This window comes from Triturus cristatus, chromosome 3_1 (assembly GCF_964204655.1).
Source record: "Triturus cristatus chromosome 3_1, aTriCri1.1, whole genome shotgun sequence".
NCBI classification, from domain to species: Eukaryota; Metazoa; Chordata; class Amphibia; order Caudata; family Salamandridae; genus Triturus; species Triturus cristatus.
This window is the reverse complement of record NC_140583.1, coordinates 820,310,138-820,323,991: the sequence shown is the minus strand read 5'-3', so window position 1 is coordinate 820,323,991 and position 13,854 is coordinate 820,310,138. Positions and strand designations below refer to the sequence as shown.

The 13,854-nt window shown below is 45.3% G+C and overlaps 1 protein-coding gene across 3 annotated transcripts in view; it reads right to left on the bottom strand.

Annotated features, from left to right (window-relative positions):
• SLC19A1 (solute carrier family 19 member 1) overlaps nt 1–13,854 on the bottom strand; it is a 145,682-nt gene that overhangs the window by 93,912 nt on the left and 37,916 nt on the right. For 2 of the 3 annotated variants that reach the window (XM_085645178.1, XM_085645177.1), the window contains exon 2: nt 5,524–5,766. In XM_085645178.1, coding sequence (XP_085501304.1) covers nt 5,524–5,727 — 204 coding nt within the window. In that variant the 5' untranslated portion in view covers nt 5,728–5,766. Of the gene's footprint in view, nt 1–5,523; nt 5,767–12,781; nt 12,954–13,854 lie in introns of those variants that run through there. The other variant, XM_085645179.1, reaches the window with a different exon arrangement.

Here is a 13,854-nt window from a genome sequence, read left to right as displayed (position 1 = left end):
AGTTGCACTCTGAATATCCAACCGCATACTATCTGACTGAGTAAGCCTTGGCTGCTGAAACTGGCTACCCTGCGAGTCATGTGCTAAGAGCAGAGCCTTTGGTAATCCAGGCGGAATACATCCATATTTTGTCCCCTAGGGCAGCAGCAGTAAATTAACTCAATTATTAAAATTAGGGACTAGTAAATCTCGGACTGCCTTGTGACCGAATGAATAGACTACAAAGCAATGTTGGAGTGTAAACATTTATTTGTAATGGCTAGAGCAAAACTTAAATTCACAAAATAAAATATTTGGTTGGCTAAAAATAAAACTGCTTAAATAGAGATGTATTCTGGTTGCCATTAACTACTTTTTAAATAAGGTTTCAATCAATAATGTTTCTCATTATCGTTCTGAAAATTTCCAACCCCCTTGAATTCCTTCCCCTTTATTCTCTCTTTCATCTTCTTTTAATATTTGGCAGAGTTTTTATTCAGCAATTACCTTGTTCTTTATATCTTACGATTTTTTGGAGCATAATATTAATATTCATTTAGTGTTTACAAATATATTTTATACCCCTTCTTTTCCCCTTCCCCCTTTTCCTCTCCCTTATTTCCATTAAAAATGTTAACAGCTTTCTACTATGATTTTGTTGCCTACTCTATTTTGCTTACAAGTTATCCTTTACATTGCTATTCTTTAGGCCTTTATTGTATGGTATTGATTTTTTTCTTTTTTACATTATTCAATAAAGCTTATTAAACTTAAGTTTTTTTTTAAAACTGCTATGGGTGTCACATATGACACTGGCTATACATGTGGGAGAGAAGGACTGAAAATACTAAATCTGCGTACTGAGATATGTGTGAAAACAAAGTGACTCGTAGAGCCCTGCGCAGTGAGCCAACACACTTCCCCCAAGGTAGCTTGACACAAAGTAGTTCTGCTGATCTTGCCCACCACAACTTCTAAAGATTAATTGAAGACCTTAAACTTTCTTCACTGTAATGCACAACGGTATTCAAACTGTATACTCGGACAGATTTGAGGATGTTGATCCAGAGAATAAGAGTTTCAGCATGTTATGGCAGCAAAGAATACAACCCTGACCAAACCTGAAGGTTTTAATTTGAGCTTGAAATGCGATGAATTCACAGTAGCAGCGACGGGAAACAACAGGGAGTACCGGCTTTGCATACAGATGGAATGGCTTGAGGAATGTGCAGCTGAATGTTGCATAACAACTCCGCTGGTCATTTGATTTTTCACTCCAGGATTCTTTTTTACTCTTTGGACGAACGCCACCTGAACAGACTGGAAAAGATGTTGTTTTGCTTTTCTGGCCAGCCCTATGTTTTTCCATCAATTACCTCAACAATTGCAAGTTCCTTGGAAGTGCTTCATGTTTTTGATCTGTTGCTAGTCAGCATAGCTAGGTAGCTACTGACCGCCAATTCTAGGTAGCATGGTTCTAGTAAGAGGGCAGCATTTTGCCTATAGTAGTGTGGGGAGACTTCATATCTGCTCTCTCTTATAAAAATCCACCCACTTCCCTATAACCAGGTCCCTTGCCTATCCTCAGCTGAGACATATGCAGGGGGGTCAAAAGAGTGCTGTGAATGTATGTTTTAGAGACACATTGGTAAAGGGTGGTATTCAGTGGAACATTTAGTCAGGCGTGCACAAGATAGGAACTCTACTTCAGGTGGCAGTGGTCCCTATTTGGCATTGCCAGGTGTACCCCTTTCCTCAGCGTAGGCCCCCCTTTTCTAGTGAACCTGTATCTGACCCTCCTGTGCTGCTTTTGTCATATGGCAATTGGGGAGGCATATGGCAATTGGTCAGTTGGTTGGATCTGAGTGTTTTAATTTCCAAACAGTTTGAATAAGGTCATTAAAATGACATAGAAGATATCATCAGTTGGTTACAAATTCTTAAGCCAAGTTCTCAGTGGGGAAGCCTAGGGGAGCACTGGGCACCATTGCCACAGGAAAAAGTATTAAATTAGGCCATGATGTATCCATTTTTAGATCGAGCCTAGAGCAGCGCGCATGCGCTTCTCTGCAAGACTTTTAGTAAGGGGCTTCAGAAAGCTCACCACACGCACGCTCGTGCATGTGTGGCCTATTGCTTGCGGTTACCCGCACGGGCGCCATATGTTTTGAATTCTCATGCCCAGACACGGGGCGATAATTCAAAACATATGGCCTGGTGCTCGCACTTGCGGGACGCTCCGTCTTCATGGCTCATTAAGCACATCGATCGCATGCACCACTCGCAGGACGCTGCGTTCCTTGTTCTGATGCAGTGTCTGCTATATGGTGCTTCCTGCAGGGTGTCTTTGTTTTGCGCAGCTCACTCAACTGGTTTATTTAATTATTGCAGATGGTGTTAGAGGACCTGCGCACTGTTTTCACACCCCATGGCAAGAGCATTGTTCCGAAAACTACTCCCTTCGAAGGCCCTGAAGGCATGGCTGGCCCCCACTCAATTGTGCTCCCCGCTCAGATTTGGCCCTTACAAAAGTGTTAGCTTTCCTTTTAATTTTGAAAACAACCACCGTATCATGATGTTGAGCGATGTTACTTTATTTATTACCCAAAATAGACACTTTTGCCTCGTAATGCACGGATATGTAAAAAGTGCATACTACCGTTCTGTGTTTTACATTTTTCATTCTGTTCCTTTTCTGTGTTTTACATTTTATATTGTTCTGTTCTGCTGCAAGCTCCACTCCGCGCTGCATGCACGCTGGGACGGGAGAACCTAGGTCCCTTTTTGATTGAGCCCGCCTCTTTCTAAAAAAGTTGTGGAGTTCAGCAAACGCCAAACGGCCGGCTTGATTAGGATGACAATTCCGCTGTGCCTTCAGGCATCATGAAGCTGCAGTGTGAGGTGGAGGACATTACCCTTGTGCTGGCTACCTTCGGCATTAGCAACAGAGGCATAGGCACTGTCCACCGGCAGATAGAATCTCCGGAGCAAGTCTGGGCCAGGAGTACTCCTGTCTACTTGATGATCTGCACACTGAAGGAGAAGGGGTGGGTCCAAGTACAAAGTGAGGGCTCGCTCCAAAGGGCTTGCGTCCACTGCAGCTTGTGTGAGGCTGTTGGGGGGGGGCAACCCAGCAGAGACATTGCATATGTTTACCAAAAGCCACTGACATCCGAAACTAGCATCTCTCTGTACACAGATCGAAAAAGTCACCCTTCATTTATAAAACTTAAGCTCACTGATTACCATGGTAGCCAAGATTCCTTATTAACAGGAAAAGCTCAAAACCACCACTAAATGGCTTTAAATATAGTGAAATATATTGGCTAATGTACTAACATTACAGTGAAGTCAACACTTAAATACAATGATAGTCTAAGGGCTGAGAGAGTATTGGCATGTGAGTGCTCTCAGTCGTGATACATTACCACAAACGTTAATGTCTTTAATAGCTAATATAATATAATAGAGAATATGCTGCATAGCTAAACACTTACACGGTCCCAAAGGCGAGACCTATTGGCTATGCCAATGCTTGTTTAACCTAGCTGCTTGGACAGTCCACTGCCTACAGGAAATAAACGTATTATTCAGAGTGCATTAGCATTGGTGTCCCTTGGGTATCAGTGCCCATACATGATATTGCCCTAGTAACCATTTTACTTACACACAACTTGGATAATTGGGAATAGTTCAAATGATTCACCAATAGCACAGGGATTTATCTTTTCCATGAGGGTAAAAGAGCAGCATAAATTGTTAGTATATAATATTCATCAGACAGTAGATACAAATATCTATTCCCCTACTGGGATTCCAGCAGTGCATTGGATGTCAGTCTATTTATTGGCGGATGCATCATAACATATTTGACCGTAAGCTGCAAGAGTACTCTTCCTGCAGCATGCATTAAATGAATACAATCTCACCCAATACACCAAGAAAGACCTTACACTTACACTATGTTTCCTGCATTTCACTTTGCTTCCAGCTTCGCTCTGACCACTCCCAGCTTCCAGGCTCAAGGTTTATAGCTGCAGTTCTGTACACACAGGCTTGGAGATCAAGTCTCTATTCAGACATTCCACTTATGCAGATACAACCATGAAGATTAACTCCAAGTCAGTATCAACAAGCCTAAGGACACTCTGAGCAGAAATGGACGAGAAACTGTGGGCCTTCTCTTATGGTGAGTGCTTAATTGGCAGCATTCTTTGTGGGCACTGTTGTTTAACAGTGGCACCCAGAGACCTCAATACTTGTGCACTCCTATTGGATAGCCTACACACTCCCTTTAGGCTAAGAGTAGTGAGGGTGGAAACTCATCACTTACTCCAGGAGGTGGTCAGAAACTAAAATTCAGTATGGAATAGTAAATAACTATCGGAAACATCAATGTGCAATCAGTGCTTTACTTTATTAAAACAAAAAGGAGTTTATTTTACAAACAGATAAAACAGAAAATGTAAAACTAAAATATTCCAGAAGGTCCCAGTACTTTCAGGCCGAAACAGGACCTCAAATATCTTTATAGCTCCTTTGGGCTAGACCCTAGATTTCAACGAACATTAGGCTGAGGGACAATGTTATCTCACCAGGACAGCATTCAGGTGAACTGGGGGACCTTAGGAAAGTACAGCTTTGTAGTTCTTGCAAGTCCAACCCTCAGCGAAAGTACTTACCAGCTGGATAAGAAAAATAGGTTCACAGACACGGGACCCAACCCTGGCCCACTGGACAGTTGTCACGCTGAAAAACAATGGTGTAGTAGAGGAGACATTTGATTCTGCATACTCTCAAAAGAGAGGTCACAGCATGCAGTAGATTATATCCATTTAATGAACCCCTTAGGAAAAGGACTCTCACGGCCTAGGGTCATACAAGTTGTTTTAGGATGAACCAGCCAATAGACCGACTACTACATCCAATGCACTGTTACAACACCAGTAGGGGAATTGTTAATTTTTGCTCCCACTGCTTGAAGAATAGTATATACAGCTATTTATTCAATCTTATAAAATATGAAACCCTGTGCTATTAGTGAATCATTTGCATTATTCTCAATTTTCCACATTGTTTGGAAGCAAAATGGTTTGTTGGAACGCAACTGTGTGATAACATTTCACTGGCTTGCAGGAGAAGCTAGAAAACAATTCAGACCTTCCTCACATGGAAATGCATAGCTCCTACTGCACATGCTCACCTATGCAACAAAATAGCCTCCGACAAATTTGAAGATGTAAACAATGAGACTGAGATGACAAACGATGTGCAAATCAACTGTTCATGAGGTGTTTACTAAATGTTAGGGCAGAGGGCAGCTTATGACAGAGCTCAAGGCAGTGTAAGACCTCAGAGGTTGGAAGTGAGGTAAGTTATACAAGATGGCCACTATATAGTAATCTCTCTAAAGAAATCCATTAATTTGTGTTGCCGCTTTCCTCTGGACTCGACACAAAGAATGGATTGCATTGTCTATGTGGACTGCAATGCTGCAGTGGTTCAATGTTCTACAATATGGTCTAATTCCAAACTTCTTCTTACCTCCTCTTTGGTGAAATTCTTATCTGGCCCCAGAAGGTACGGGGTGATAAAGCTCTCTCCTGGTCGCAGCTGCGTCATGAAGCCATAGAAACAGAGGTAGCAAGCTAGGAACTTCCAGCGTTTGTTTTCCACATCACGCACTGGCTCCTCTGGTGGCGGCGCAGGTGGCGGCTGGGGAGCAGAGTCCTCATCATCTACAGCCATCCTCTGACTGTTCTGTTACTCCAAGGCTACAGTGCCCTCCTATTGGGAAGATAAAATGTGCATCCATTACCCTTGGACCTACCAGGCAGCAGCTGTTGTTAAGTACATAATCGGAGTTCAGTAGAGGAGACCAAGCTTGGAAGCATCAAATCTGGATACTCCAGAACTCATCGTTAAAGTAGAACAAGCACCATTCGGGGCTACAGGAATGCTATACAACAGGGATACTGAAATACGGCCAGAGGTCCGCATGCGGCCTTCCTGACCTTTAATTGCAGCCCCTGGTGAACAGCAGCACAGGGCTGTTACTCACTTGACAGAGAAGGAACATTCAGAAAGCTGTGAAACGGGCATACTTTATTTGCAGGTTTAACTAAATTAAAGGTAAAGAAGCAAAGAATATTTTTTAGACAACTTATCTTTAGCACGCATCTGCTTTGCGTCCCCCTAAGCCCACTTTTCAACACCCCAACCCTCCCCTGCTGGCATCTGTGCGGCCCTCGAGAAGCCACAGACAGTACTTTGTGGCCCCCGGGGAAATGTCTGCGAGTACTCATGCTATATAAGGATTAAGTGAAATAGTGCACTGGTGCATGTAAAACATCTTTAGGGCAATGGTCACAAAAATAATCTTTCTTAACCTGACAATTTCAATACGAGTATAGACCAAAGAAATGCCAGGGAATATAATAACTTTCAGGGCTGACACAGCATGTACTAGGGTCAGTTTAGCCTTTGTGGCGTTAGCTCAACTTAACAAATATGTGCACATGGACTTCGCACCTTCCGGTCTCCGATTCCAGATATGGCAACTAAAACACTGAAACAGCAAAGAGAAATGTGATTGCATAAGCAAAAACAATGTAAAAAAATAAATACTGATGACACGATTTAACCAACGTGGCGAGAGTCAATCAGGTCAGTGCGATGCCGGATAACACAACTACTAGACTTTGTGTGCGGCTGATAACTGCTCAGCAATCTTTGGTAAAAATCCAGTAACTGTGCCTTTATTTATACACATACTGGCAAGTTCTGGACAGTATCCGTCGTCATGAATGGATGCAATTTACGGTATGTATTCATTTCTACATTACGGAAACATGTAATAATTTATCCTGAGATGTAATGGTTGCAGTAGATCTTTGGAGAGGCATATAACATTACCTGTACAGATCAGTATGCTCAAAAGGAAAAGAGGGCATGTCAGCGTTTTATCCTTACTAATCTGCATAATGAAGTCACACTTTCAGACATGATGCAATTGCCTGCAACTACTTGGTTTTCATGTCCATGCCTGACACACAAGGGTTTGGTTTGTTTTTTAGATTGGCTGTAGGTGGGGGGGTCACAAGAGGAGACAAACTGGTGCAACTCATTCTTCCTTGAGACTCTGGATAGCGTCAGTGGGACAACATTGTCAGTGTCTTTATGCTCGATGACCCTAAAGCAGTAAAGCTGGGCAGTCTTTCAGTCAACTCTCCAAGACATCGCGGCAGTAGAGTTACCCTGGAGTGGACGGTGCATCCATCACTATGTCTGATAGAGTTAACAGCACTGCTTAACTTGATTACGCCTGAATAAGTGTACCAAAAACATCTGTAGTGGGGTGGCATGGGCTCCTTTTTCACAAGAGAAAGCAAAGTAGTTTCACACCATTTGTTGCCCAGAGGCACATTTGTTATAGCCCAGTAGCTAGTCTGACCCCAAAGGAGAAGAACCGGCCTTTTTCAGCATTCTGGAAAGCATTGGCAAAGCCAATAGGTCTCGACACTACCAGAGCTATTGGCCTTCTCAATGTGAAGGTCTTTTAGCCATATTGTCTAGCAGCACACCTACTGTTCAGCATTGGCTGAAAGTTACTGAAAGCCCAGAAACACAGGATGTTGAGCCAACACAGAGTCTATTCGCTCCCCTCCCCCATGTTGAGTTTTTAGTCCTGCCCCTCCTAACACAAATAAGCACAATGATGTGGCCTGCGCTGGCTGCATCATGGTGCTTTTTTCAGTGACTTTCAACCATGCTGAACAGCAGATGTGCTACTAGACAACATGGCTAAAAGGCATTCGCATTGACAAGGCTAATAGCTCGGGCCTTGCAGAGATCTATTGGTTTTGACAATGCTTGTTCAGTGTTGACGGAGTCTTTCTGAACAAATGTGGAAGTACTTCTATGGAGTGCTTGAAAGCAAAGAAAGAATTTGCACCTCAAACCAAGAGCAGTCTATGCAGATATGTACTTAGTCCGTGCGCTATGGGAGGATCAAATACAAGAAGATGGTATGAAGTCCGAATGCCATAACTAATGGTAGTAAAGCAAATGAGAGTGACACTAAAGTTTACCAACATTAGGAGATGGGCGGGCAGGAAACCCACAGACAGAGGATGCGCTGCCTAGTCGAGACCTAAAAATGCGTCTCTCTTACCATTGACGTAGGGCACTTAAACATTACCAATGCCCTCACTGACTGTGGGGTTCAACTTGTAACTGTAATGACTGAAAAGAGATTTCTCTTTGCAAAAGTTCAGTCATGTAATCATACTTTGGGAATTGTCAATACTTAGTTGTTTGCATAATGGACGTCAAAAAAACACATTTTAAACTAATTCTGATTCTAAAGTTGATGTATGTAAATCACAAGGGCAGGGGTCGTGGGTGGCAAAGGAGACAGAGCAGGGGGATCCACTAAGATCACCCCCAGCACTGGACAGGGGAACAGACCATGGTATGTAGGACACTGAATGTAGGAGAGTAGGATCTGCACTTATGTTGCCCCCACTTTTTTCTGATGTTAACACTGGTTTCTGGCTATAGTCTGGCTGTGTCCCTGCTAATCAGGGCCCCAGTCTCTCTGTTCTCTCAACTTGGAGTGCAAATTAGATGCACTAGTGGTTGGATACTGTGGTACATTATGAGCCCCTAGTATATGGTACCCTAGGTACCAAGTCATAGGTACTTCACAGGCCTACCAGGGGCTGAAGCATGTACTATGCCACCCCTGGGAAGCAGACTAAATCTCACACCACAGGCCTGCTACTGCAGCCTGGGTGAGGTAGTGTTAGCACTCCTCACTGAGGTATAGGTTCCTATATGTCTCACCATACACACACATATAAACCTATCAGTCACCCCTAAGGCAGGCCCTATCAATCCTGAGGGCAGGGTGCTTGGTTTACAATGTGAGGGGGTGCCTCTACATGAGCAGGACCCCTCTGCAACTGGCAGAGTCTATTCTCTGTGGCTGTTTGTGGATGCGGTTGAACCATATACTCTTAAGTGCATTATAACCTCCCGGTAAATGCTAACTTTGGAATGACTGCATCAAAACATGTGGTGTTTGGTGTCAAACAACTTGGAATCATACCCCCACACCAGTAACTGGTGTGGGTGTATGATCCCACCCTTCTAGAGGAGATGACATGTACCCACTGTGGAAACACGGTAGAAATCTGAAAGAGCCCTGGCATCACAAAATGGATGCCACCAGCACAGACACTGGGCTGCCCTCCTGCTGCTGACAAACTCGCAGTGGAGGAGGCCCAACAATAGGTATCCTGTCACAGGGAGGTGTCACCACCTTCCACACAGGATTTAATGTATTGGGGCTGGGTGGGTGCACTCCTAGAGTGCTTTGAAGTCCTGCACTGGGGGAGCAGTAGGCTCCTCTGTGCACAGGCCAGCTCAAACCGGTTCAGGGGCTACCTGTCCCAGCTCTGGCGCGAAACTGGACAAAGGGAAGTGGGTGTAACCACCCCCTACCCTGACCCTCCCAGAGGAGCGGTCATAAAGCTAGTCCCTCCCTTTCTTTTAGTAAAAGATAGGGAACCCTTGCCATTGCAAACTAGATATCCCTGGACGACGCTTTCCAAGAAGAATCATGGCCCTTCGACGTTCCACTACCTTTGGAAGACAGAAGAATCTCCCTTGGAGTCAAGGAGTGACTCCCCTGCTTGGCAGGCATCCAAAAACTATAATCAACCGTCTCAAAATTTCCCACTCCCGCTGGAGTCCGAAGTCCTTGTAGCCCCGGAAGTGGGTTTCCTGACTTCTCGACGGCCATTGTGAGTCCCCAGCAGAGCTGAGGCGAGTGGACCCCACGAGTGACGAGGAACAGCAATACCCGGGTACCGTGCACTATTGTTGAGTGCAACCCCTTCACGACATTCTACGAACTTGTGCATTGGACCACGTGTGGTCCAAGCCTCCAGCAGGATTTCCCTCCAAAATCAGAGGCCTACCTCGTCCCGAGTGACCGTGGGCTCCTGTGAAGTGAATCCTCACGAGGCGTCTTCGCGATCCCGTGCCCGTTGGCTTGTGGGTCCCCTGAAAATTCTCTCATCGAACCAAAGGGCTCCCCTGGTTGCTCCAGGCCTGCCCTCACTTACCCTCGCTGGGTGAGTCCCTCAGACCTTGCTGGTCTGCACCGCTGACTTTCTTCATTTTTCACGAGACTTGCTGTTGCCAAGGCTTGTTGGCTCCAATCCGGGTGCCGACAACTCAGTAAGCTGCAGACTTCGTGGGACACGCCGAATCCAGCTCCTGGTCGTCCTCGACGCCTCCTGGACCTCGTGGTTGAAGAGTCAAAACACCCTTGATCACCTGAAATAACCCGACTTCCGTCAGCATCCATCTTCCTGGCCCCGGGTCACTGGCAAGTGACTGTGAACACTGGCCCTTCTACTTTCAGGTCTTCTTCATCTTGAATCCAGCCTTGGATTCCACCGGACACTTCTTCAGTCTTCACAAGCAGCAAAACTTCTTCGGCTTCCACTGAAAACGACAACGCGACCCGACACCAAAAGACACCTATGCACCCGGCTTCCCTGGGTGAGGTAACTCGTGCCCTCCGGTGCTCCTGTGGGTGTTGGCCCTCGAACTACTTACCTTGTAAGTGACTTGCTTGTAGACTTCCTAGAAGTACCCTTAAAGTTTAAAAATCCAACCGCGACTTGCTCCATTGAAATCAATAGGCAACCCGCGGCTCTGTTCCCACGCGTCTCCCGTGGGTCTTTTACTTACCTGCCTTGGGTGGATTAGTGAAGCCCCAGTGATTCTACAGGCCCTAGGCCTTGCCCCCTTGCAAGTCTACTTTCCTAAACCTCTTTTTTAGTATATAGTCTGGTACGCCCCTAGGGTCCCTGCCATATTTGTGCTTAACTTACTGTGAAATGTTGATATTTGCATATGTTCCTGACTTCTAATCTCAAAAAGAGATTAGTAGAGTGTGTCTAGTAATAAATACATATATATTTGATATATATACACCTGTGTGGTGTCCTTTCATTTGGAAAATTAAAGAGATTATAAGGTAAAACAAGCTGTTTTACATTCCTCTGAGGCTTAGCCTGAAGGCTGCTCTCCATAGCTACCACTAGGATAGCTTTCTTTAAAAGGTTGTCTTAAACCTATCTACCATAAGAGTCGAATTGGACTGAAGCAAGGTGGCCACTATAACTAGTGACCAGCATATGCCAGGCCAACTTCTCACACTAAAGCAGGAATGAACAGCACCCAAGACAGAACCATTACTACGGCTAAACTGAGGAGAGACGGAATTACCAACAGCAGGGAGGATGGAGCGTCAGTAAGGATGCACCGGGGGAATCACCAGCAGCATTGAAGGTAGGGGATGGTAGACCACAAGGCAACACAAGGATATTCATATCTAACACCGATGATCTCAAAAGGAAAATACCAATAGCACTCAGAAAGGGGTGGGAGGATCAGGACAGCACTGACTATGGTAAATCAGGACAATACCAAAGATATAGGGGAAATGTGAACAGCACTGAGGTAATCAACAGCAGCCTGTGGGGTGGGGGTGAAGGGTGTTAGAAAGCAAGACAACGAAAAAGTCATCATAGACAAAAGATACCACCATATGAACACAGTTCTACTTAACACTGCCCAAAGGATCAAGGGTTCCGCAACCAATCAGAGCCTGCCCGACATACATTCAGACACGGTAGCATCAAAACACGCTGCACCTCAGCCCGTCCAAATGGAGCTCCTGGTCCACGCCCATCAACCTCACGTTCCTTCCGTTCACCTCTCCACTATCAATAAAAGGCTTCCCAGAACCAATCCAAATAGCGTCAATCCTCTAAATGTAATATCAAAGTAGTGTTCTCACCAAAATGTCTTCCCCCACCTGCTACAACTAATGGCGGAAGCCTCCCTTCCTTACCCCATCCCACAACAAGACTGCTCTGGGTATCGCAATTACAATGCACCTTGGATACCGCAATGCCATTACAACCTGACTCCCTACTAAAAACCATCGTTGAACGTGACCTACACGGCGCACATCATCTTTGGACCTTGCTGGTTTGACATCACCCTGACACAGGTTGCCTTGCATCAGCTACAGATCAAAAGAAAAATCCCACTTCAAGACACTGCAAAGTACCCATGCCACAACATGGAAGGTGTAAGCTTACCTCACCAAAGCCATAGGCCAATGCAACCGGGCCAGACACCTGAGGTCAGCCTGCCTGTGCATAGGAGTGAACAGGCTTGATAGCAACAGATTTTGGAGACATCCTTAAACACAAGACTCCTTTGTCTGGAATCCTATACCCCTTCACTAGCTCCAAAGGAAAATTCCAGCCATTTCGCAACACAACCTACGGAAGCCACCATGCTCCAGAGAAGCCACATTCAAAGGACTGCAGTTCTAATGGTCACGTAGCAAAAACCTATACATAAAATAATACAAGAGGAGGGGTCAGATCGGCAGGTGAACGCACACTAAACCTTCAATAACAGAGGGAATCCTCAATAGCACGAGGACAGAGGGAATAAGCACAACACAGAGCAGAAAGGGAGCATAGCACAGAGGGAACCATCGACCGCAATGAGGAGGGGGGAAATGAACAGCAGCATCGATTAACCCATCAACAACACTGAGGTCCGGCGATCAGAGCAGCACTGGCGTACCACATACGTCACCAATGAGGGTCGGGGAGGAGTCTGGGAGCACTGGGAGAACTCTCAACATAACGGAAATCAAAGTAGATATCTCTGTCGGCAGTCAGGCCACAGACACACTCACTCGGGGCAGGAAGGGTTCAGCGAGGACAGAGAGTCGCCCGCATCTCGGCTGCCGAGGCCAGCTCCATGCGTCGGGGTCCCAGTCTCCACTTTTGAACGCCGGTCCTGCGGAAGCCGGGAGTCGCTGCAACACCCTCGGGGATCGGCGTAATGTGGAAGCCAATATGGACTTTAGACACCCCCTTCATGTACATGTACTGAATGAACTCCTGCTGGAGAGCAAGTAATCCCGCCCCGGCCCCTCCTGCCCCTCCACTACAGGGATTTGTGTAGCTGTCCCCCCGTGGATCAGCTGAGTCAGGACTCATAAAACAGAGCTGCACTCTACCGACTGCTGGCAAATACCCAGCGCGGAGTCGGGGGCACGAGCGCCTCTCAGCCAACTGAGGCCACAGTCACTAAATTACTGTTACTGAAAAGACACAAGGTTCACCCGACTCACCTTTCCTCCAAATGCCGGACACCGAACACATTTCTTAACGTACCCAGGGCACAACATGAACTAGTTAGCATCTAGGCATTCTGTGCACAACGAAAAATAAAAACTCCGTCCTCCAAATATCAAAATAAGCCACCGACCAGATCAGCCTACTGACCAGTACTGAAACTGCAGCAAACGCCAGAATGCTATTGCGTAGCCTACAAGTTCATTTTATTATTGGCCCCACATTTTTCACGGTGGACAGGTCTTCTTTGCCCATGGCCACTAAAATTATGCGACAGGGAAGCACCAAATTTTGTGGCAGTGTTGACTAAATTGTGTGGCAAGAAAGACAAGTTATGCAGCATAAAGCATTACTTTTCTTGATAGTATTACTTTATTAATCTATCACATGATAATACTATCTGGTGAAATATTTCATCTCATTAGTATACGTTTAACAACCAAATACAGAAATTTGCAACTAGAAGAAAACCTTTGCAAAGTACCTTCCATTGTGTGTGAACGTGTCGCAACATTTTTAGTAACTTTTTATCCGTTTGAGCGAGAAACACATTATTTTTGTTAAAATCTGCAGATTATACAGCAGACAACAGATTATATGGCAAATCCATAACTATGCAAAAAAAGTC